General features: G+C 41.0%; 3 protein-coding genes and 1 non-coding gene across 4 annotated transcripts; all 4 read right to left on the minus strand.

The window, feature by feature from the left end:
* Window positions 1-2,131: 2,131 nt before the first annotated feature.
* sumf2 (sulfatase modifying factor 2) lies at window positions 2,132-6,092 on the minus strand. The gene is made up of 9 exons (XM_030746700.1): window positions 5,916-6,092; window positions 5,682-5,829; window positions 5,487-5,601; window positions 5,110-5,154; window positions 4,745-4,895; window positions 4,410-4,465; window positions 2,926-3,010; window positions 2,546-2,687; window positions 2,132-2,454 (listed from the first exon to the last, which is right to left on the minus strand). The coding sequence occupies exons 1-9, from the start codon at window positions 5,956-5,958 to the stop codon at window positions 2,352-2,354; spliced, it is 888 nt and encodes a 295-aa protein (XP_030602560.1). The 5' UTR covers window positions 5,959-6,092; the 3' UTR covers window positions 2,132-2,351.
* A 3,443-nt stretch (window positions 6,093-9,535) lies between these two features.
* Window positions 9,536-15,117, minus strand: cct6a (chaperonin containing TCP1, subunit 6A (zeta 1)). Its single transcript, XM_030746651.1, has 13 exons — window positions 14,870-15,117; window positions 14,228-14,291; window positions 13,291-13,425; window positions 13,008-13,181; window positions 12,626-12,729; window positions 12,269-12,539; window positions 11,774-11,856; window positions 11,441-11,537; window positions 11,186-11,333; window positions 10,453-10,586; window positions 10,219-10,321; window positions 10,017-10,089; window positions 9,536-9,923 (listed from the first exon to the last, which is right to left on the minus strand). Exons 1-13 carry the CDS (start codon window positions 15,004-15,006, stop codon window positions 9,851-9,853), a joined length of 1,596 nt encoding a protein of 531 aa, XP_030602511.1. The 5' UTR covers window positions 15,007-15,117; the 3' UTR covers window positions 9,536-9,850.
* On the minus strand, window positions 11,926-12,062 carry LOC115792718 (small nucleolar RNA SNORA22). The gene has a single exon (XR_004021069.1). It is a non-coding gene; the product is annotated as a small nucleolar RNA SNORA22 (small nucleolar RNA).
* A 1,444-nt stretch (window positions 15,118-16,561) lies between the features above and the next one.
* Window positions 16,562-26,001, minus strand: LOC115792241 (protein NipSnap homolog 2-like). Its single transcript, XM_030746703.1, is given in 11 exon segments — window positions 16,562-17,039; window positions 18,767-18,850; window positions 19,355-19,449; window positions 19,946-19,955; window positions 19,958-19,976; window positions 20,083-20,223; window positions 21,019-21,089; window positions 23,973-24,067; window positions 24,210-24,255; window positions 24,373-24,500; window positions 25,700-26,001. Coding segments are annotated over 11 exon segments (846 nt in total). The 5' UTR covers window positions 25,792-26,001; the 3' UTR covers window positions 16,562-16,974.
* Window positions 26,002-26,055: the final 54 nt, after the last annotated feature.

A 26,055-nucleotide genomic window follows, 5' to 3' on the forward strand; every position in this document is an offset into this window, starting at 1 on the left:
AAGTGGTTCAGCAGTGGTTTGGTGCTGGGTCAGTGACTTTCAGGAGAGGCATTTCCATGCAGGGATGCACAGACCTCTACAAGCTAGGCAACAGCACTCTGACTGCCATTAGGTATTGGGATGAACTCCTTGGACCTATTGTCAGACCCTATGCTGGTGCAGTGGGTTCTGGGTTCCTCCTGGTGCATGACAATACCCGGCCTCATGTAGTGAGAGTGTGCAGGTAGTTCCTGGAGGATGAAGGAATTGATACCACAGATTGGCCTCCATGCTTACTTTGTAAATCCAATAGAACACCTCTGGGCCATAATGTTTCAGTCCATCCGACGCCGCCAGGTGCATCTCAGACTGTCCAAAAGCTCAGTGATGCCCTGGTCCAGATCTGGGAGGAGGGCCCCCAGGACACCATCCATGGTCTCATTAGGAGCATGCCCCAGCTTTCAGGCATGCATACAAGCACCTGGGAGCCATACAAACTATTGAATACCATTTAAGAGTTGCTGCAATGAAAATTCAGCAAAATAGCCTGCTGCATAACTTTTCCACTTTGATTTTCAGGTGTCTTTGAATTGAGCCCTATGTAGGTTGATCATTTTCATTTTCAGTTTTCATCATGTGCAATCCTTTGGTTCCTAACACATTACCAAGTCAGCATGATTTTTTTCCCATTGAGATCTGATGTGTTTTCAAAGTGCTTCTTTAATTTTTTTTAAGCAGTGTATTTTACTCTGTTATGGATTTTGGAGTTATTAAGGCCCACGATGACCTGACTGTACAGCAAGCATTTGTTTCCTCTACTGAATCCCTCAAGGACTTCTCAGCCTTTTGGTGATAGCAGAAAGTGTTTTTTGCCAGAAAGATAAAAAAAAAAGTGTATAAGTCATCTAGTAGGGACGTAGGGAACAATATGTCCTGACAACATGTTTCTCTAATCTTGTTCTTCTCCTCAAGAAATGCTGCTTAAAACAACCTCTGCACAAGTTGTTTGATAACACTTCCTGTATTTTATACTACTCATCAGACCAGATCTCATAGATGTTTCCATAACAGCTCTCAAACTGCTTCTGTGGTCAGGGCTATGATACTTTATCACTTCTTTGGAACACAGCCGGGGCCCAGGCTTTATACTGTTACTGTATTTAACAGAAGCGGAGCTTTGCTAAACATTTCTGATCTGGTTAGCAGAATGAGCCCCGTCAGTGAGACCCTCGCTATGGGAAAGTAAACAGAAAGCCAAGAACAGGATTAGAGAAGCTGAGACTGAACAAATGGACCGATTTACTACCCAGTCACATCGAACACTCAACAAAAGACACATTTCACCATGTGGAAGGAAGACTACCAATGCTGGCAGTCAAAGAGTGTCCCACTTGTTCCATTCACTGAATATATTCAATGACATTTAAGCAAGTCTCTTTTAGTCAGGCCTGTGAATCTTTCCCATTCATCTCAGTCTAATTTATACAGCACCAGTTCACAACAGCAGTCATCTCATGGATTTTCTTATCACAAGGTAAAGACCCTACAATATTAGAGATCCCCTTTGAGCAAATACTAGGCTACAGTGGAGAGACCTCGAGAGGAATGAGGGTCAGGAAGGGGCAGACATCTGCTGTGACCAGTTGGGGAGTGAGGAAAAAAAGAAGTGCACACTCTGCTATTGAGATGCTACAATGAGGCCTTTAAGAATAGATAAGGGTAAATTCAGTTCTGGATTTCTTAGGAAGTTTATCAGAGGGACAAGCTCAGTTTGAGCAATTTGGAGACAAACTTAAGACGCAAGGCTGAGATAGAGGATGTACTGGACAAAGGACGCTGAAGATGAAGCTGCCAGGCAGGAGGAAAAGAGGAAGACCACAGAGAAGCTTCATGGATGTAGTGGAGCAGGACATGCAGTGGGTTGGTGTGACAGAGGAGGATGTTAGTGACGCGGTGAGATGAGCTGCTGCGGTGACCGATGAAGGGAGCAGCCGAAAGAAGTACCAAATCTACGATGTAATTATGTAGGGTCGTGTATAGGCATGAGATCATTCTTACAGAAAAAATAGAAATTTCATGGAAAAAAAATAGTAACTAACTTTTTAAGTGTATTTTTAAAAGTATTTATTTATTAAAGATTACTATCGTAGGTTTGTTCTTTATCAAATTCTCCACAGGAGAAATACAGTTTGTTTCACCTTTAATATTCACTACATTTCTTCCTCTTAGTCATTCACTTTTATTTAGTCTTATTTTGCATCCATCTTGTTGTAAACGTGAAGTAATCAGATTGATTATTCGTGACTGTTCGCTGCTGGTTCAAATCCACGCTGCTGTCCTTTTGAGTCATATTTGTGGCCGCCCGTTTGTTGCTATAGTTCCGCCTTTTCTTTTTTCTTCCTGTGTTTTTGTCCATCACTGGCAGCACATCTGAATCCGAGGTTGTCAGAAGCAGAATCAGGAGTGTTGCCCATCCTGCAGGATGCACAATCATAAGCATTATTAAAGAGTAAACCAGCAGCTCGGGCTCTGAACAACCACATCTTTTTTCCCCTCAGTGACTGACCTGGTTGTGATTCGAGCCTTGTGATTGGCTGAACCGTCCTGTGTGTCAATCCAGGAGGCACCGCGCAGCACATACATCGGCCTTGCTGCTGGAAAGGGTGTGGATGTCCACTCCCATATATTTCCCATCATGTCATACAGTCCTGCAGGAAAGAAATTGGCATTATGGTTTGTATTTCGTCTACCTCATGGAGATGTGTGGAGATGAATCAAAGATCAGGTTCAAAGTGAACCAAAGCTCAAAACTCAACTGTCAACTCTTAATGAACTATTATTATTACACATAAAACATCTTAGTGACTGGGCAGCACTTTTATAATCTCATTAATGTGTGTGTGTGTGTGTGTGCACGTGTGTGTATTTTAAATAAGGCAAAATTACCATAACTGTTCTGGGGAGGATAAGCTGTAACAGGAGAGATGCCATGGTATCCATCCTCTGCACTGTCTCCATCTGGAAACAATCCCTAAATTATACAAAAAACGACAATTACCACATTTAATTTCAGTTTAAACACATGTCTGTCCATACACATAATATAGCCAATGAATACTGTAAAGGAATTTATCAGTAAGCACTACAGTCACATTTTTGCTCATGAAAACAGCCAAAAAAAGCACCTTTGCAGAAATTTGCATCATCACAGTGAAGCTGACCTTCATCTGCACTTCATCATAAGATATACTTTATTTATTCAAATGGGGGAAGAATTCTTTGTTATTAAGTAAAAAGAATAACAAATATTTGTCAATAAGTAAAATGTATACAGGCTAAATAAAATAAAATCCAATATGACAAAAACAAATACCTACTAAATAATCTGAAATGCATAAAAATATCAAATAATAAAATAAATAAAGCAAAAACGCCTCAAATTAGGAAAGAAGCACACAGCCGATTTAAAATGTATTACTAAATGTAGTAAAAACAGAATGGCACATTAAAGTGTTTCAGTACAACAGGATGTAAAATGTATTGGAGAGTATCATAAAATGACTGGTGAGGTCAAAAAAGATTTTTGTGAGGTCACAATAGCAGGTAAAAAAAACTATGGGTGGTTATTAAAAAGCTGTTTTACATGAAAACAGTGGGTTTTTTTCTGTCTAAACTGATATACAATATGTTTTTATTTCACTGAATCAACCAACATTATGTTGATACATGATAATATTATGTCAATTACACAGTGTTTACTATTTCATGTTTAAATGGCTGCTGTGAGATAATACAGGCACACAAAACATAAACATAACATTTGCCCTGTGTAGTTATTTATGTGTCCTTACTAAGACAATAGGTATAACAATGCAGTTTAAAAATAATCATATTTTACTATCACAGCATCGTTCATTTAGGCTCATCCACATTCTAAACGAGCGCTGCGGACCACCGCATGGACGTTGCAGAGTGCCCTCTGTTGGACAAACTATGCAATGTCAACACAGTTAAAGGGTGTTTGGCCGTCTTCTTTACTTTTTTAATTCTCATTTATCAGCAGTTGTAAATGTTGATATCAATGGACTGGGACGGTACTAAAATCGGCCAAAATTATCGGCCCTGCCAATATATCTGTCAGGCTCTAGTCATGAATTTTCTTCCCACTGTTGCCGAGCGAATTGTTGCAGAGATTTTTGCACCCTACAGAGGGTGGCACATTAAATGATGAGGGAACAGAGCTTAATCACTACTATGCTTAAATACTTTTATGCATTTAGACTCAGAAACTGGTGTAACGCAGACATTTATAAAAAAAAACAAAACATCATGTCAGTGGTTACAGAAACATATCAGCGCAAACCTAATCAGAGCTTCCCATGAGGGCAATGCTAATGCTGCTGTCCTATTCATTACTATGGTATGCTGACCTGCCACAGGTTGGTTCTGTTGGCCTGGAACTTGTTTCCCCATGGGTAGGTCCGACCTGCAACACAACAAGAAATAAGATGAACAATAAAATTATATTCCAATTTTGTGAGCAAGCTGATAATTTAAACTAGTTTCCCCATTTTTCATGAAGACTTAACTATATCTGAAACAACCTAAAAAAAAAACAGTTTGGGGCTCCTCTGTTGAGAAAATAATAAAAGAGCTGCTGAGCAGACATGTCACTGTGACATAAAGCATTAGAGTGACTCTCTTAAATGTTGTCAATTGGAACAGAATGTCAAAAACTCTATCATAACAGCAGTACGTGTTGTACCTTGCAGCCCCCCACGTGCAGCCCACTCCCACTCCTCCTCAGTAGGTAGTCTCTTGCCTTTCCAGCTGCAGAAGGCCTGAGCATCATTCCAGCTCACCTGAACCACCGGAAAGTCCAGACGATCTCGAATGCCTGAACCAGGCCCTGAAGGCTGAAGAATGAAGGGTCAAAGTGAGTGTGAAAAAAAGCAGGCATGCCCAGAGATATACACTATCTAAGCAGGTAATCACATGGCAGGAGCTCAGTGTATTTAGGCACGCAGACATGTAGATGCTCAAACCAAACATCGCAATAGGGTCAGTGAATATACACAATCGGTGGAGAGAAATGATAGGAATACGCAAAACTCACAGTGTAAATCTCACCTGTCTCCAAAATACTCGCTCTATAGGCAGCCACCAAGGAGCAGACTGGATGGAAAAGATGAAGAAATGAGTCAGAAGTTATTTACAACAGTGAGATGCTCTGCAGCAGCACAGTATGTGTAGCAGACTTTCACATTTTTTATCATGTTGAATCTCTACACATACTGTGATGCCTACAAATGCTTTCATTAATTATTTTAAGACGCTTAATAATATGTAAGACATGTAACAGCAGCAAATCTTCAGACCTGAGAGGCTGCAAAGAAGAAATTGTGTATGCTTAAAAAAGTGAATTAAGGGCCAGTTAAATGCAGGCTATCAATCTACCTGATAATTGGATTTATTGCCTTGATAATCAAAGATCAAAAACCTGGTACCTCAATCCTTTGGGTAACTTTGCTCTTCTGCTCTTCTGACACAAAGTCCTGAAACACAAAACTCCAGCCAAACGTCTCGGCTTCAGTTTTGTACTTCTTGGCTCTCACAAAGTCTCTGTGGCAAATAAACAAACAAATAAATCACTTCACTGCACTAGTTTGAACTAAATTCACCTTTGTGTCGATCTTGATTACCTGAAATCGGCATTTGTGACGGGGTATCTGTCTATTTTAAAAGGCTGCACCTCGACCTCCTTGGTGGGAGACTCTCCGTCTCTCCCATCGCCTGCGCTGGTTCCCATTAACATTTTTCCTCCTGGGATGTTCACCATTTCCTCCGCGGCTGCGGGGAACAAACGTGGTTTCATTCTGCGTTAATTAATTAATTTGTTTATTTGGTAAATTCAAAAAAGAAAAGAGTCCTCTTACCCGCTCCTTTAAGTAAAAACACAACAAATATCCAGGATACCATTCTTTGCTGAAACTGGTGTGAAATCGCGTGTAAATAATTATACAAGTTAATATTTGTAACCAACGTCAAAGCAGAAGTTCTCAAAGTTCACGTTCATGTTTTCTTTTGTTTTAGTCGTTTCTGTCGGACACATTTCAGCGTTGCAACTCAAAATAGTTCCGTCCGGTTTTTTTTTTATTCACGCGACATTTCCGGTGCTCCCGCTCTCTTTCTCTGCATTAATAACGAGTGAAAGTTTCTTTATATTTCACACAATGCTGCTGGTTGGCTAACTAAATATGGATATGGACAATTCTATAATATATTTGTAGTTCTGATAATAATCATCATAATAGTAAGAAATACATTCAATAGGACAAGTTTTTTAAAGCAAAATATAACAAGTAAGACGTAAACACTGCTGGTGCACTCAGCACTGCCCGACTACCTGATTCAGCTCCACAATGACAAAACAACAGGTCTGTCCTCTGTGTGCACACTGAGCCACCAGCCTTTGGGATACATACAGTATATCACCTTTCATTGGGATGCATTGTGTGTGTGTGTGTGTGTGTGTGTGTGTGTGTGTGTGTGTGTGTGTGTGTGTGTGTGTGTGTGTGTGTGTGTAAGTGAGAACACATCACCTGCTCAAAGGCTTGTCAGAAAGCATAAGTGATTAAGTGTTGAGCTGAGCAGTTAATGTTTACAAATACAGTTTTACAGTAAATAACTGTTGTTCAACAGGTCGTAGAACTGTCTATTTTATACACAAAGTTTATTTTATTCATATTTCAAAAGATATCTGACATAGGAAGTCAGAGATGAGACAGCTGAGAGACAAATGGATGATGGAAAGACTGATGACAGTGATTATAAAATTATGTAAATCAGATATGTGAGCTCAGGTGGAGTGAAAGAAAACATTTTTCTAGTGTCCAAAACAGCACTGCTTGTTCCTGTAATCATCATTAAAACCTTTACTGGGAAAACGCTTCAGGTCCTTCATCAAACCACCTGATCAACAAGCTCCACTTGAAGCAGAGAACTTTGTAGCTGCTCCATCCACCGCCGTTTGTTTTACACAGAGAAATCGACAGCAAAACTACAGAAGTTAAAATAAAATATGCAGATGAGTTGTTAACTTCAGAGGCTTCAATCCGGCAGCTCGCTGAAGGCTCACAGCAGCCGTCCTGCTTTATGTGGCAGTGATAGCTGCAGCAAGCAGGGGCGAGTCTAAAGGGGGACATGGGGTGTAGGAAACCATATTTATTTCAAGGCTTCAGTAACATTATTTTGCAGGTTTAAATTAATATAAAATATATATAAAACATCATAGTAATTACATTTTATTAATATTTAAAATATAAAGATTTTTCTCCCCAGGCCAGTAAAAATATCACACCATAACATTGACATCATCAGGTCTGAGAATGCCGATATGCTCGCTTTTCTTCATTTCAGCCACCACACCCTCCTTTAAAAACTTAAAACCACACATTTATTCACCAGCACACTTAAACAGGCAGACACGCGCACAAACACCAAATCGACCTCATCGAGGAGATACGAGACTGTCAGAGCTGTAAGAAACCTTCTGAGAGGACGGAGTCAAGGCCACTTTATTATATACCTTAGTTCAGGTTGTATGTAAACCTTATTTGACTTGTACTGATTTATTTTTACATTTTAGAAAATGTTTTCTTTAAAAATATTTTAATATGGCACATACAGGGGTTGAACAATGAAACTGAAACACCTGTCATTTTAGTGTGGGAGGTTTCATGGCTAAATCGGACCAGCCTGGTGGCCAATCTTCATTAATTGCTCATTGCACCAGTAAGAGCAGAGTGTGAAGGTCAATTAGCAGGGTAAGAGCACAGTTTTGCTCAAATATTGCAATGCACACAACATTATGTGTGACATACCAGAGTTCAAAAGAGGACAAATTGTTGGTGCACATCTTGCTGGTGCATCTGTGACCAAGACAGCAAGTCTTTGAGATGTATCAAGAGCCACGGTATCCAGGGTAATGTCAGCATACCACCAAGAATGACGAACCACATCCAACAGGATTAACTGTGGACGCAAGAGGAAGCTGTCTGAAAGGGATGTTCGGGTGCTAACCCGGATTATATGCAAAAAACATAAAACCACGGCTGCCCAAATCACGGCAGAATTAAATGTGCACCTCACTCTCCTGTTTCACCAAAACTGTCCGTCGGGAGCTCCACAGGGTCAATATACACAGCCGGGCTGCTATAGCCAAACCTTTGGTCACTCGTGCCAATGCCAAACGTCACTTTTAATGGTGCAAGCAGCGCAAATCTTGGGCTGTGGACAATGTGAAACATGTATTGTTCTCTGATGAGTCCACCTTTACTGTTTTCCCCACATCCGGGAGAGTTACGGTGTGGAGAAGCCCCAAAGAAGCGTACCACCCAGACTGCTGCATGCCCAGAGTGAAGCATGGGGGTGGATCAGTGATGGTTTGGGCTGCCATATCATGGCATTCCCTTGGCCCAGTACTTGTGCTAGATGGGCGCGTCACTGCCAAGGACTACCGAACCATTCTGGAGGACCATGTGCATCCAATGGTTCAAACATTGTATCCTGAAGGCGGTGCCATGTATCAGGATGACAATGCACCCATACACACAGCAAGACTGGTGAAAGATTGGTTTGATGAACATGAAAGTGAAGTTGAACATCTCCCATGGCCTGCACAGTCACCAGATCTAAATATTATTGAGCCACTTTGGGGTGTTTTGGAGGAGCGAGTCAGGAAACGTTTTCCTCCACCAGCATCACGTCGTGACCTGGAAACTATCCTGCAAGAAGAATGGCTTAAAATCCCTCTGACCACCGTGCAGGACTTGTATATGTCATTCCCAAGACAAATTGACGCTGTATTGGCCGCAAAAGGAGGCCCTACACCATACTAATAAATTATTGTGGTCTAAAACCAGGTGTTTCAGTTTCATTGCCCAACCCCTGTAGATACAAAGATTTTTAGGCAGTTAAACTATTAAAAACACTGCAATTTCTGAAATGGAAAGAATGAGCAGAACATTTGAATAGACCTGCATTTTTCTTTTATATTCTTTATTGCCAATTTATAAGACAAAAGTATTTCTTAATGGAATAATCAATAGAATATTGATTACTAAAATAATCGATAGCTGCACCCCTAGTCCTTGGTGTGGACGTGTTGCCATTATACGCATGTGCTCCTTTGTCAATGAGGCAGAAATCGACCCAGTGGCTTTGTATTATCATCTGTCCAGGGTGTACCCTGCCTCTTGTACTATAACACCTGGGATATGTTCCAGCCTCCACAACCCTGAAAAGGATTAAGTGGAAGAAAAAGGAAGGATGACAGGAAGAAATGCAGAGGGTTATTGTGACAAGAATGACCTATTGTGACAACCACTGAAGTGAGCTGCTGAAAGAAGCAGTTCCATTTCTTGCACTGGTTGTGCATTGCAGTTCACATTTGTCCTGATGAGGTTTCACAACATTCATTGAGTCGGTGCAGAAAAGGCACCAATTTTTCCCTTTTATTTAGCTCATTTACTCTTCAATGAAAAACAACAAAATCTTTAAGGAGCCAGGAAAACCTTTAATGGGTAGAAACAGAACTGAGAAGCAGAGGTCAGTGCTTATAACAAAATCTCATAAATAAACCAATCATTTTAGAGGGAGGCGCTGACAAATCCATGAAAAATAAAAACAAAAACATGACTAGCATGACGATTTCTGACAGACGCTGCGATGGATGCCGGGGATGTCTACAGCGGGCTGTCCATCAGACCGGGGGTGCTTCAGAGTGCCTAGAGCAGGAACACGTTGACTGAACCTTCAGGTAAACAACTATCCCTGTGAGTATAACAGCTGCAGCTTCTTCCAGTGACCTTTAACCTTTGAGAGAAGACATTCCAGCTCGCATGATCTCATCCACCAACAAGATGTTACTTGCGATCACCGTGCTGTGAACAGACAAGACACCCATATTAGAGACTGACGAGGACAATCCATCAGGGTAATTTCAAATATTCTTTGTATAAAACGCATCATCTCACCATGAGTGGAGAAGCTGTTTCTTGACACTGTAATTATCCCAAACACCTGCTTCTCCTGCCACCATTGGTTCCCCTACAAAGGAACAGGTTTAAAGTAAAGTAACAAGGTCATACATTTTACCAAATAACTTTAAAATTGAATCACTTCAGGATTCATGGATTAAAATGTCTTCAGATTTCTGATCGCTGCTGTGGTTCTCACCTGTGCTGAGATCTACTCCGACTAGCTGACCAGACTCTTTGTACTCTGTCTGCAGCTTCAGCAGGGTCTCCTGTGGGTCATAGCCAGAGTTCTGGGCCAGAACCTGTAGAGAGATATGTCAGAAACACACTTTGATACAGGACGGTAAGAGGATGACAAACAATAGTAGAACAAGAAAGAAACAAGAGGTTTCTATTAAACAATAAAACATTAAAGTAAGTAAACATTCTTCACCTTGGGGAGGACTAGGAGAGCATCTGCAAATGCCTGGACTCCCAGCTGGGCTCGGCCTTTCACGTTGGGCTTGTGTTTTACCAGAGCGTCTGCCACAGCAACTTCAAACGCACCTGCACCGGAGACTACACTACCTGAAGAGACGCAAACAGAAAAATATTTAGAAAAGCAAAGCATGCATTAGTGTCCCACCTCAGCGAGGGAACAGCAATAATATTTAAAATAATTACTGGAGTTTGTTCTGATCAGCTGAATACATGTAGGAGAGACCAAACTCTTCTAATGCAGAGGAAAAGATCAGAGTCACTGTAGCACAGACATGGGAGACCAGAGAGAGCCACACTAGCATCCCTGGGTGTTCGCTGTGCAAACATTACCGGCTGTGTTTTCACTGAACTACAAATAAACTAACCTCGACTCCAGTTTTATAACCCAGTCTGTTATCAACAAAAAGAGAAAATGGGGGCTCTGACCTACAGTCTGTCCACACAATATTTGGATAAAGTCTAAAAGGACTTCAGAGCGTAGCTTCGGGAATTAAATATTACTTAAGGAATTCCTAAAAAGTAAGAAAGCGGACTACGTTACTTCTATGACTGATTCAAGTTAGGAACACTGGCTGAAAATAATGAAACAATGCCACACTAAAATCAAATTTTTAAGCTCATGCCAAAAAAATCTTTAATAAAAGTATTTTACAAAGTCAAATGATTCAGTGTAGAGGAAATCTTACCATCTTCAATAGCGTTCTTTACTGCCCGCAGACCGTCTCTTACGGCATCTTTGATCTGTGTGAGGGTGTGTTTGTTGGGTCCCTTCACCAGCAGGGTAACTGAGCGAGGGTTCCCACACTTCTCAATGAATGTGTACTTCTCCTCTCCCTGTGAACACGGTTTGAAGTGATTAACATCTTAAATGTGTCCATTTGGATTTAAAAAAAAAAAAAAAGAAATACAAAACCCACCCCAAAATAAATAAACAGACTCACCAGCGTGTGTTCATAAACCAGCCCAGCATGTCCCAAGCACTCAGGTGTGAGGTCATCAACTGAATTCATGGCAATGCCTCCACAAGCGAGGGTGAGCCTGTCAAAGGAACGACACACTGTGAGTGGAATTCAGTTTCTGTAAGTGTGAACGACCAAAAACAAACGATGCAGCTGAGCAGCTGTGAACATCAATGTCTGTCTGCTAATTTCACAGTATAAAGCATAAGCTGATTCAAGCATGTTAAATCAAACAAAAACAAAAAAACAAAATAGTAATATGTTCAATTTTGCACAGGCTCTCAAATATAGAAAAAAAATACACTTCTTTCTTACCTCTCCATGTTCCTCCTCTTTGCCCTTCGCAAGGCAACAATGCCCTCTTTAGCGAGGGCATCCAGGGAGAATGGGTCGATACCCTACACAAAAGAAAAAGACATGCTTGAGACTTCCATTTATGTTACTTGCGTAAATTCAAACAATATAAAGATTATCCTGATCCGCTGAATACATGTAGGGGAGGAAGAGACTCCCCTAATGCAGAGGTACAGATCAGAGTTACTGTAGCACAGATACAAGAAACCAGGGGGAGCTACGATAGCATCCTTGGGTGTTCTCTGTGCACGTAACCGGTGGGCTGGGCCTTGATTGTCACACAAAAGGCTTAGTGTTAATACAGACACAAAGTCAAATTACTAATCTGTCTTTAAGTAGCACAAGCCTTACTTAAATGAGTTCTGCTGTTTTTAAACACAACATTTTTTTGTAACTTCAGCCATGTAAATCAGCTACTTTATAGACTAAGTTAGCATTAGTCCTCTTCTGGCATACCTTCTGGTTAATGACAACAAATCCCTTTTCCCCACTGGGACAGACTTTGTTTTTCAAGGCGATAATCTTCTGCACACGATCCTCAATGAACTTCCTTTCTGCAGCCACGAGCTTCTCCCTCTCCTCAGCGCTTTTGTAGAAGAAGCCAGAGTTGACCTCGGTCTTTTCGTACTCCAAAGAGACGTTACATGTCAGTACGTAAGCATCTTCCACCCTCTTCTTCATGTCTGGGTGTCGGGCACCGTGGTCCAACACCATACCTCTGATCAGCCTGAGAAATAAAGCAGCATTTAGACTTCACACTAAGGGGCTGACTTGCTTTCTCACCGCAACCCACACCTCCGTATTTGCACTTACTGTGTGTCGCTGTCGGTCTTGTGCTTCATCTCCATGATTTCCACCATGTACAGGTCGATGGGCTCATTGGGTTTAGTGATGGCGAGCACTGCATCTACTACAGCCTGCAGACACACAACATGACCACAATCAGACCCAAAAAAGCAACAGGTAAGATTAGAAGACTGTACTCACAATACTCCACAGCTACATACACACTGCTGTGAAGGCTCAAGAGCTACAGCTACACACAGACCTCAGGCCTGTGGTAGCTTATGTCACTGGAGGTCTTATGACTTTATTACCTTGACTTATGTCAAAGTAATAAAGAAACTAGCTGAAGGTAACATCTAAGAAACTATCACTGCTTTGTGCTGCAGATTAATACTGAGCTCAATCTCACCTCAGTGAGCAGGTCTGCCAGCTCTGCGTGGACCTTGGTCCTGAGGGACGTGCGTGCGACATTAATGAGTGTCTCTCTATCCATTTCCCGAGTCACCTTCACTTCCTCAAGAACAGCCAAGGCCTTCTCTTTCGCTGCCTCAAAGCCCTCTGCAATGATTCGTGGATGAAGACCCTGCAACATTAAAGGAGTTGTGGATTAAAAAGTTTCTGGTTCCAAATTTTTATTCACTCGAGGAGATTCACATGCCAAATACAAGCAAACACTATGAGGTGTCTTTTACCTCTGAAATGTAAAGGGCAGCCTGCTTCAGCAGTTCACCAATAATGAGGACGTTGGAGGTGGTACCATCTCCTGTGATGTCATCCTGTGCAGTGGCAACCTTAGCTATCAGTGATGCTGTAGGGTGCTGAATTTGCTGAAAGGGAAACAGGTTAGGGGAAAAAAATTAATACACAGCAGCACAAAAACAAGACCTCTAGACCTCAGTTATGGAAAAAAGATGCATTAACATGCATCTTCAATTACATTACAATGTACTAGTCTGCACTGGACCAAAAGAAAAAAAAAAAAAAAAAAAAAAAAAAGGTGCTTTCAGCTGCTCCCTTATTTCCACATTAGGCCTGTAGCTATAGATTATTTTAGTATTCAAGTATTCAACAAACAGCAGTGGATGGAGCAGCTACAAAGTTCTCTTCTTCACATTGGAGCTTGGTGATCAGGTGGTTTGAGGAAGGACTCCTCCAGCTTGCACATCAGATTACAGTGTAGGGTACGTTGTAGAGCTTCAGAGAAGTTCGTGGTTACAACGTACCTACGGTGTAGATTAAACGCAGAAATCTAAATCAACTTTAAGAATCAAACCAGGGAGCTTGTAAAGCCAATGTATGAACCACTACAGTCCGCTATGAAGCATTTTAGCAGAAAGGGACGATTGACTCTATACACTGATTTTTACACATAGTCCTCTTTGGTGATACAAATGCCTCAGATTAAAACTCATGAACTTTCAAATTAAGTCAAAATCTGAAGCACACCTATCCAATATTTTAAAGCCTCAGTCATAACTTATTGTTTGCTTTATTATGAGAACAAAGGCTTAAGTGATCCCCACAGTCACTCAGGGTGTGGTCACGCTCGATGAGAGTGATATGACAGAATAATGATATGACCGATCACTGACAAAAGATCCTCATTTTACAGCTCATCACATCCCTTACCATCTCGTGTAGCAGGACGTTGCCATCTTTGGTCAGCTTTATGTCTCCTGCACCAGACACCAGCCTGCAGGTCCACAGAGGCAGAGGGGATTAATGTTAGTTAACTCCTACAGGCTTTTATAACGATAATACAGCCTTTCGTTCCACCATGCTTTGCCTGCTCAAGAACTGAGAATATGACCGTTAGCTTTTATTTAGCCAGTTCCTCAAATTATCTACAAATGTCTGAGCAAAACGCTAGCAGTCAAGTCATTCAGTCGCTCATCAGCATATCTAGTTAGTGTTAAAGCTAAACTTGTGGAAAGGTTGTTTTTATTACTACTTATGTACTTATTACTGCTAACCGGCGGATGCTAGCATGCTAACGTTAGCTTCATGGCTGTCAGAGCAGATCGTAATGATGACTGGGCAGGGCAACGCGTGCCGGGAAAACCCGCTAATCGTTTAGCAAAGGCAGGCCTCTACTGAATTTAAGTGTGTTTTGGATAGATACTCTGTAGTAAACAGTGGATGGTTTCCAGTTTTCAGATACACAAGAGTCCGGTGGCGACACACCCGCTCACGGCACCAATGTTAAGCCGGTGAATTGCAGCTAAGCAAGTTAGCATAGCACGCGTGCTGCACAAAGGGCTCGGCACTCACATTTTCATGGTCCCCTTCGGTCCCAGGTTGCTTCTGAGCACATCCTGCAGCCCTCGGGCGGCACTAATGTTAACAGCCAGGGCAGCTTGGGCTCTAGCCACCTCTGCCTTGGGGTTTAGCGCTTTTACGGCAGCCATAGCGCCTCAGCACAACCAGCGAAGTAAAAGTAAAAAGTCTCGCCGGTAGGGAGTCCACGCTACTCGGGCTCGGACGCTCTCGAAAGGGGAGTCGCGTTCCAGAAGGCTCCACCACGTGTTCTCGTGCCGCGTTTAGGGTACCAACCGTGGGTGAGACATTCCGGTTTTATAGAGATCCAAACTCTTTCACGCCGTGATTCATATAAGTGCAGAATAGTCACGAAATTTTGAGAACCTACTAAAATATTATGGGTGTTAGGCTAACTCGGCTTCCACAGAAGCTTTGATAGCAATATTAGTACGGGTAAGAATGTAAGACCATTTGTTTATTGATTAGCAATATCAGTAAACAAAAATGTTGGAAGTGTAAAATTAAACCAAACTCCTGCACACAAGCTGCTATTTAACTGCATGGGATACCTACACATTAAAAAAATATTTCGTTTCAATGTCCGATTAATCCATCCGCATATTTTGCAGCATTAGTGCTAAGATTTCCAGCATACTGTGAAGGTGGCACAAGTCACGCCCTAGACAGTGTCTGGAAATAGAGCAGACACACCATGAGGTTGTTTTAAACTTTTCTGGAAAGCTTTGTCTCCTTATAGAGTAGTATGGCATTATCTTCAAAGTGCAAAAATTAATATGCATGTTTAACTTTTTTTTAAGGGTGGATTTTTTGTTTTTTCTGTATGTACTAATATTTCAAACAACCCATAATTAGAGACTTTTTCTATTTTTATCAGAAGTTTAATTAAATATGTACAACTAATCTTATTAAAGCACTGCATTTTACAATTTATCACACTGAGATACTACTTCTCACCTTTTCACAGGTTTATCAACATCCCCCAGTAATAGAAGACCCCACACATTCACAGATACAGGAGGGCCTGTATCTGTGGCTTGGCCAGTAACCCCACTGTATATATCTACAATCTCCCCATTAAAAAAAGAAAAGAAAAAAAGTAATCTCCATTAGAGCACACAATGATCCTGACATTAATTGCTTGATATAGGGATAGCCCAAACTTGTCAGTAACTGTACAGCAGGATGTACTGTAAATACAGGTTAGTTCTGCTGAATTCAAAACATTTTCTAATTATTTTAGTCCATTTGAGCAGCTCTCTGAATGAGACAGCAGTGTCATATGTTTGAAGAATCAGGAGATGTGGCCAGTTTAAAAGAGAAAACAAACTATGCAAAGGATTAACTGAACATTTTTCAATACCCTGGTGAGAATAAACACGAGGAGTTCTCAACTTGTGCGCATGTTCATTACAGTATTATTAAGAATTTTCATCAGCCAAACGATTCGGAAACCGGTCGACACCCAAAATCAGTTGGCTGGATCAAAGCTGTGTAAACGGCGTTTTCAGGATACAGAGACATGATGAACTTGAGAGTGAGAGTGTGCTGAAAGCACCGCCTTGTCCATTTTATGACGCTGAGCTTTAAACCACACATTTCTCTTTGTGAAACTGACCAATTAATATCTATTTAAAGAATTTAAGCCATGTGATTTTGACAGTGAGCTGCAAGCTCTGGATGTACATTTTCTGCTGTGACAGTTTTTTTATTCAGGACTTATAAATCACGGTAAATTTTCTCCTACAACATTTTTCAGGCCCTTGTAACCAGCATTCAAAACACTGATAGAAAGGGAAAAAAAAATAGACAAGACATTTCAAACAACACTCTTTAAATGACAGAAAGTGAAGAGGAGTGTGTCCCAATCATAAACACACCACATTAATGTCAGTAACACAGCCAACTAACAGATACGGTTTTGGTGGCAATCGCTTTGACCTCATCCTCCAAACAGAAAAAAGAAAATGAAAAAAAACAAAGTCGTGTCGATGTTAAGCCGATGTCCCTGGCAGTGCACACTCTGATGGTTGGTTACACTCTACAGATCCGTCTAATAGTTGCAGTGGCTGTGGAGAATTTCCCCCAGGTGTTCGTGGTTACTTCAAGGGCGAAGTCTTCATGGGAATCATTATTCTAGACTCCATGTGCTGAATAAGAGGGACTGTGGGATGAAGAATAAACAAGTCTTAGAAATACATTTCCAACAGGTAAAACACAACTTCATCTTGTTTAAAATTGCCAACGTTTCATGAATTTATTGAGCTGGAGTTGTTGGTTTGTTTCGATGTTAGAATCCTATTGAAGCAGCCTAAGGATGTCCTTCCACCAGCACTGCTGAACGTCTTTGTACGAGCAGATTTGCTATTATTAAAATTAATCCTTCATGGATTCTCACTCTCGTTCCCTGGGTGTCAAATATTGCCATTTTGTCAAAGCTGGTGGCATCAGAGAGACAGTGAAGCAGAATTTAAGGTACCACATGTGTGTCTATTTGTGTAGGTATGGACGAGTGAAGGATTATGGGCATGCATATGCGCAATCCTCCAAAGGAAAAACGAAAGTGCCCAAAGGTGATGAAAAGTGGGCTTGAACAGGAAAGGGAGCAACACTGGAGTTTACCGCAAACAGGGAAAAATAATTTAAAAAGCAGAATGAGAAGCACAGACTGTGACTGCAGTGGACACTTTTCATTGTTCGCAACAATTGGCTTAATTTCACTACAAAGAGCTTCTTTGTAGTTCTCTGCAGCAAAGGACCAACAACAGGACAAACAAGACTGACTCAGACCAGCTGTTGTTCCACACATTTGTAACACAGCTCATTGGTGACAGTCTGCAAAGCTCTGCGCACAACCATGCCGGTCCCTTTAGAGCAGGGATGGGCAATTAATCTTCCCAAGAAGCCACAGTAGGCTGAATTACTGAGCTCATGATTAATTTCTCTTTATTAACGCTTATGTGTGTGGCCCCTCACACACACCAACCATTCTCATGTGCTCCTGGGAAAATAACTGCCCACCCTCGAACGTCAACACACACCTTTATTTTGTGTGAAAGTGACACAGTGTACTGATCCACACACATGTATATAATCGTACTCTTAAACAAGTTTAAGTACGCATGATAACCACGATCTTAGCCTAACTAAACCAGCCCGCGTAGTTTTGGGTGCTAAAAAGACCAGTGTGTGAAAAAAATTCACAGCTGACACCATCCTTCCTGCCCGCTCAGCCATAATAAGCTTTTAGAGAATTTGACCTCTGAGGAAAGATGTTACAATTCATCTACACCTCAGGTAGCACAAGATATCCTTTATGGAAGGAGATAATGCTGTTCCACAATTCAGTCTAAAGTTTTCCCATTTAGTGACAGCTTTCTGTACTGGCAGCATTTCGGTTTAACATGAATTCACCAAACACATTATTAAAGGCAGGTGTTACACTGATCATCTCTTCAGCAGGAAGCGAGGATGTGAGCAGAAAAGAATCACCTTTAGATTACAGTAGTTTGAACACTGCAAAGCTATGTCAACAACATCTGCTGACACATTGTAAGCAGTCTAGTGCAAATCGGATATGTTTTTTCTGTCCTTATGAATTCTCCTTGACCTCATGCTGCTTCTTATCCCAGTGAAGTCTTTAGGAAAAGACATCATAGGTCATTTTCTTGTCTGTTTTTAAAACATTTAGCTCTCAATTAACAATTAACTGCTGGCAGTTTAGAGTCGTCTGCGCTGAATGTTTTTAGTGATGCGACACCACACCATGAATATGGAGACTACATGTAAAATACATTTAAAACTAATGTTTTATGCCAACTGCAGACAAACACTCTCTGCACTTGTAACAAAAAACTTGGTCAAATATTAAACTATCAGACTAAAACCTACCTGTGTAATAAACCACCTCGTCCCAGCCTTCACGCTGCCAGGCTGCATTTCTGGTGTTTTCTCTGGACTGCAGATCTTTGTAAGCTGAAAGAAAATGCGTGTTCACACTCATTGGTTTAAACAGCTACAGTTTTAGTCAAACACATAACTTCAGACAGTGGTGTCCAGGAAAGTTTTAAATATTTAAAAAACTGCTGCATTAAGTTCACTTCCAGAACCTGAATGTGGATGTACTGCCTCAAGTGGCAGAGAAAATGTTGAAAACACAAAGAGGCACCAAGTCAACTGCTTATAAAAAGGAAAGCTTTCAGCTGCTCCCTAATTTCCCAATGGAAAATGTTTGATTTGGTACAGATCCGGATGCACTTCCTGACGCAACCCTACAAGGGACTTGTGTCTCTTCCTGCTCTTGTACTGGGGCTCTTTCACATGTTAGGTGAATCTGTTAGCCACTACACTATGTAGTACATTACAGAAACATATGCACATATATTTGCAATACACCAATGCATTTGTAAATGTCGTTAATTTGCTAAGATGTAGTCTTTGTATGCATTTTTCTCGGAGGATCCTGGAAACTCTTCTTACCCCATAAGTGGTGAACTGTGTACAGACTTCCAATCTGTGAGAAAAAGCCTCCCACTGCCTCATGGTTCTGCTGGCGAATCTCGATAGCCCGAGCCCTGCCGAGCACCAAAGGTGTTACGCAAAGAAAACAGCAGCAAACAGCTGGGTGGTAGTAATTAAACCACCATGTCAGCATCCACCAATATCCCACTCTGATGAACTCAGTATCAAATTTCAGTTTTAAACCATCAATATTGTTGCAATCTTTCCTGCATGTTTGATTTTATAAATCTGACTGATTTGGACTGAAATGTCCCAGTTTAATCAGAAACATACACACATTAAATGAAAAGGCCAGATAGTAAAATTTGGCTCAAGATTTAAAAATTAAGACATCTGGTCGCACACAGGAGTCATTCATAGATTTTGCAAAGTGCCGTTAACTCATATTCACCTGCAACAATCTGTAAAACCAAAACAGCAGTGAGGAACTTTTAAGATTGTAGCTATAAGATTACAAAGGGAACTAAGGTTAACTTTCATAACTAATCAAATTTTGTGACTTTCATATTAAATGAAAATGTCTACAAAGGGAAGAAAGTTACGCCTTACCAGTAATTTCCCACTCGATCATCGTCCCTGGCTGAGAAAAAGAAGGTGAAGATCAACAAGATATGAACAAAAATAATAATAAAACTGATTTAAGATTTTTTTTTTTTTTTTTTTAAGTACATAAGAGAGAGAATTACCCTGAGTTGATATGATCGGAGCTCATAGATGTTGGGTCCTGGACGAGGGACCGGTTCGTTCCAGAAACTGAACTCCAGCAGCAGCTGGTTCCTACGAGACAGCAGCATCTTCCCCCTCTCGTTCCTGTAGTCCATAAATTTCTACAGCAATGACAAATGAAAGTAACACGACACTCAGCAGGTCTGACTCAGCCCCAAAACTCCAAAATACATTTGTATTTGTGCTGTTCAAGTATTAAATCTGGTCAAGATCTAGGCAATAAAAGTCAGCTACAGTGCATAACCTTTCCTGAGACGGTACAACAGTAGTAAGGATATGCAGGGTATATATGGCTACACATCTAGTGTATTTCCTCCCAGATCACCATGTGTTATTTAATGTGTGTTGTGTTGTTGGAAATATAGATAGGCAGGCAGACAGCTGAGTAATTTCTGCATTTACTGTATAAATTTTATGTGGAATTTATGTTTAAAGTTTTAAGGTTCGCCAAAGGACACTTGATGGATGTGTTGGTCCTGCACAGACATGTTATTGCTGTATACTGTCACCAGGGGGCAGTGTCACAAACTATGTGGAACAAGTTGATTTCTAATGGCCTGCTCAATCAGCCCATGTTCTTTAATGCAGAAAGAACAAGTTCTTACAATTTGTTAAGTTTATTTTATCTGAAGAGTTTTACCAAAAACTAAGAAAAAAAAAAAAAACACTTCTGAAGATCAACCCTGCAGACAGGATCTGTTCATTATCACTTACCTTCTTCAAAGTAAATTACTGTAAATAATCTTTAAGGATTCCTGGAAGCATTAAGGATAAAGATAGCGGAACACATGGAAGGAAAATGGCATGTGGGTCTAACTAGATGGGTGCACTGCTAGAAACACTGGCGTGCAGATCACAAACAGCCAGTGAACTGAACTAATCAGAGCACCCGTTACCTTATTCTGCCTGAGTTTGTTCATGACTTCGGTGAGAGCCGGGTATCCTCCCCGATATCTCCACAGGTGAACTAGAATAGAAGGAGCAGAAGAGCCAAAAATAATGTAGCTCTTAAATATATCTTTTTGCGTTTCTGTGCATCTGTGGTTAGACCTCCCTCTGAACGACCTGTGACCTGGAGCAGGTATGATGAGATCTATACAGCATGACCCTCCAGTCAGTTTCTATGTAAACATTTCAAAGGATGCCATGCCATCTTACCGCTACAACTACATCTTAGAGAAAGAAAAATTCTTGGTTTTGTAAAACAAGCAAAGAACTAAAAAAATAAAACTGCCCCTATAATGTACACTCACCAGCCACTTTATTAGGTACACCTCGCTACCAGGTTGGACCCCTTTTGCTTTCAGAACGGCATTAATTCTTCATGGCACATTTTCAACAAGGTGCTGGAAACATTCTTCAGAGACTTTTGGTTGGATTGACATGACAGCGTCACACAGTTGCTGCAGAATTGTCGGCTACACATATGTGATGCAAATCTGCCATTCCACCACATCCCAGAGGTGCTCTATGGGATTGCGCTCTGGTGACTGGAGGTCATACGAGTACTGTCATGTCAAAGAAACCAGTTTGAGCTTTGTGACATAGCGTGTTTTCCTGTTGAAAGGAGCCATCAGAACATGGATACACTGATCAATACTCAGGTAGGCTGTGGCATTTAAACAATACTCAGTAACAAGTGGCCCAAAGTGTGCCAAGAAACTACAGCATTACACCACTACCAGCAGCAGCCTGGACTGATAATACAAAGCAGGGTGGATCTATGCTTTTCATGTTTTTGCCAAATTCTGATCCCACCACCTGAACGTCACAGCAGAAACAGACACTAAGGGCAGGAAAAGTTTTTTCCAATCTTGTATTGTCCAATTTTGGTGACCCTGTGTGAATACGTTGAATACGTTGGTTTAATGAGAGGTTCTTTGAGTTACTGTTCCCTTCTCATCAGCTCGAAGCAGTCTGGCCATTCTCCTCTGACAGCAACAATGGATTTTCTCCCAGAGAACTGCTCCTCACTGGATATTTTCTGTTCTTCAGACCATTCTCTGGAAACCCTAAAGATAGTTGTGTGGGAAAAATCCCAGAAGACCAGCAATTCTGAAATAGTCGCACCAGCCCGTCTGGTACCAACAGTGCACAAAGTCACTTAACCCCCCCAATGATGCTTCATTAAACTCCAGCAGACCATCTTGGCTGTGTCGACATGCCTCTTTTCCACTAGTACCTACTCAGCGCGGCTCAACACGATTCGGCACGCTCTTATTTCGTTTCCATTACAACTGATTTACACATCAATGTAGGTGGAGTCGATATAGCAACATGGACAGTAGTCTCTTGATGTAATTTGTAGGCAACACAAAACGCAACATAACAATGGATGAGCTCGAGGCAAGCTAATGGCAGCTAAGGCTAGTTTACTCTTGTCATCATGCATAATACCCCCCTGTACAATGTTTGAATGAATGAAGGTTATCATTGTTAAGTATTAAAATATGTATGCTGTGTGCATGTTTAAGATGGCTCTCTTGTTGCAACTACCGCTGCAAACCGTCGGTCTGGGCATTCAACCGAGCCTCGCCGTGCTTTGTGTGCCTCCATTTTCTTGCTGTCAGGTTTTAAAAATGGCGCGGTTGATTCTGGTGAAGGAGGCGCTCTCATGACTCAGCTAGTGATGACACTCCCTGGCCAATCAGTGGCATGCTGTCCTTCACATTTTCAAACTGCCTCGGATCACTTCGAACCTCGACTGAGTGGGTACTAAAAATGTACCTGGTACCAGGACCTAATGGAAAAGCCTATAAACCGTGCCAAGTAGGTGCTAGTGGAAATGCGGCCTAAATGCACTGAGTTGCTGCAAGTCAGTTGAACAGGTGTTACCTGATAATGTAGCCAGTGAGTGTATTAATGCGTTTAGTGTTTTAGAAAATAGAAAAGACAATTCTAATGTTTTTCCCCCTTAAGCAGAAAAGCCTTTAATCTGCTACTTCATGAATTAGTATCACACCACAAAGCAGAGAAAAACTGAATCCAAAGATCAAATTCACAAACTTAAAATCTGAATACAAAACACAACTACAAAAATAAGAGAGAGAGAGTTTACACGTTTTACTCATGCAACCTTTTAGAAACCTTTACTGACGCTGCCAACATTACAGCACTGTAACATTAGAGAGTGAGAGAGAGCACAGCTGGGGAACGATAAATGTCACCACAGGGACAAAATGGAGAGCAGCCAAGAAAAGTTCAATTCAGTCTCAGCTATAATTAACTGAAACAGAAAAACTGAGAGGAGAGAGAAATCAGAGTGTTTTTAAGTAACAGCTGGTTTGTACACCAACTAAACAGCATAACTTGAAAAATTCTCCACACCTCACCGTAATTCTCATCTGCAGCAGGAAACTGGAAGAAGGACTGTGCTTAGCAAGACAGCTGTAAAACTTTATTTAACTTAAACATATTTTCTTTGATCAATGGCGATGTTTTATACAGTCCACAATCAGGAGGTCAAAGTGCACCTTGTAGGGCGTAAACTAACAATAGTTATTGTAAAATCACTGAGGATTATTTTTGTCGCTTGAATGAATAATGCTCTAAATTGCCTCTAAATTGCTTATTTTGAAGAACCAACAGGGGATTCAATTATAGGAAGAATCCCACATTTCAAAAGTTGGAACTATAGTAGTACCTGATAAATATTAGAGATAAATAATAAAATCATTGTTGTCATTTTTACCTTTTAGTAACATGTTGCACGTGAGCTTTCAATCTAATGTTTCCTCTTCTAGAGAGGAGGTTTAACTTGTTAAACTACCAGATTGAATGGGCTGCAATTAATTCAGCGGTCATTCAAATGCAAGTTTAGAGTCCTTCAGGTATGGTGGCTGTTTCTTACCTGCCTGATCCTGCTCTCCATACCATGTGTTCCAGGTGCCTACAAGCTCACAGGGGTATTCAGGGTCAGCGTGAATGGAAGGCAAGACGTCCTCACTGAAGATATAGAACAAAAAAAAAAATAAATAAAAAAATTTAAATAAAAAATTGTAAAAATGCAAAATATCCAGAAGCACTGGTTGCAAAAAAAAGTGCTCTAAAATGGCATCAGAATGAAGCTGAGAGCAAAAGGTCATACCAAAGTTCATTGTAAGCATCAAGGCACTCAGGCTTAACATTGTGAACTGCAAATAAAAAAAGAACAAACAAAACGCGAGTAGATAACTTGGTCAAACAGATTTCATGGGCTTATTAACAGTCGAGGTAATCATTAACCGTGTACAACAGTGAGCAATACATACACTGTATTTTGTACAGATTGTTGTCTTCTTTTTTGGCAAGCAGATGAGAGTGAGCATCTTTTCTGGGGATGACCTTTCTAACAAAAAGGGATTTGAACCAGCTTTCATCACCGACATTTGAGAGGCTCCTGTGAAGAGATTTAAAAAAAAAAAAAAAAAAAAAAAAAAAGGTTGGACACAACCGGCATTTCTTTGGCTACACAACATTCAAGCACCAACAACTACAGAAAAGCTCCCTTAATAATCTGTCCCTGCTAAGTCTTCGGGATAATGCGTTTTTCTTCCAATCTTTATTATAGTTCCTCTGTGCAAATCTGATATACTGGCAATATAAACTAGGTTGACTGATTTATATTGTCAAGGCCTTTTAAACCTCTCTGCTGCCTTATCAAAAATGAGTGCAAAAATGCAAAACTAGACAGGTTGAATTCATTTTTACCTTTACTATCTTGTTATGAAATATGCAATTAAAATTTTACTGCACAAGCTGACGGTGTTAACTAGTGAATGGCGCCTGCAGAAAACGTGCAAATCCTTCTTAGTCTAGTCAACTTATGCATTTCAGAGGTCAGCAGCACAAGAGGCTTTCAGCTCTACACACACAGCACATGACCCTGAGATTAGTCTGTACTGACTTCTAATCAGCCTGTTCACATTGGTAATGCACTCAATCTAGAAGTGCCAATAAACACCACGTGTAGTTGTTGAGCTTATTTATCGGCAGTCTACCGGTTTACTGCATGCACACACACAAAAAAAACCCCATTAAAACACAGTCAAATGTCACACTGCATCTCAGTTTTCTATAAATTTCTGCCTTTCAATGGGAAAGATGTTCTAATAACTTATTTTAGCCAGTTTCCTGGCTGCTGCAGCCAGGAAACTGGACCGTTCACTGATCAAAACAAGCACAGCTGCGCAGCAATTCATTGCATTTTGACCTTGAAGTTGAATTCAGTTTAAGACTCAGAGTAACTCAGCTGTGAATTTTAATCATTTTTTCCAACCAAGTGTGTAAAAGGACGCGCGGCATTCTGACTCAATCGCTGATAATTGTTAACATAAGTTCCCTCACAGCTTAACAATAATTCGTGGGGGGTAACCAACAATGTTAGCAGAAAGTTAGCAAGTTTACACCTACATGGCTAATGCTAGCTACGTTGCACAGAGATGTAAACGTAGCCAACGTCCTTACGTTCACTTCGGTGTTAGCTTAGCCGCCTAGCAGCCCGCACTTTGTCATTGCCATTAAAGGCGCCGAAGTTTAACGCGTTTTAAGCAGCATTTATGCACTTGCACTGATAAACCGCATGTAGAAGAGTCTAACCTGAGAGCCACGTTAACGGGGCTCCTCGCATGAAGCCCGTTTCTCGTCTGTTTGAGGCCTCTGCCCACTCTTTGAAGGACTCGGGTCGCCATCTTTCCTTGAAAGCTGTGTGGAGGTTGCTGGAGGCTGCAGCCGCAGTCCGGTTCCCGCAGGAGCTGACGTTACTCACGGGAGCGTCACCCCGAGTTAGAACCGCGAGTACCAGAACCATTTAACGTGGTGCAGCTGATTTAAAGCACGGATATGAACACAGCTTGAGCTGCATACACAGTTCACGCTTGTTCGATTTATATAAAGTTCAGTTTCTCCTCAACTGTTAATCTTCTATTTATAACCTGCACAGTCCCACTCCTCAG

The sequence above is a fragment of the Archocentrus centrarchus genome, chromosome 14 (assembly GCF_007364275.1).
Source record: "Archocentrus centrarchus isolate MPI-CPG fArcCen1 chromosome 14, fArcCen1, whole genome shotgun sequence".
NCBI lineage: Eukaryota > Metazoa > Chordata > Actinopteri > Cichliformes > Cichlidae > Archocentrus > Archocentrus centrarchus.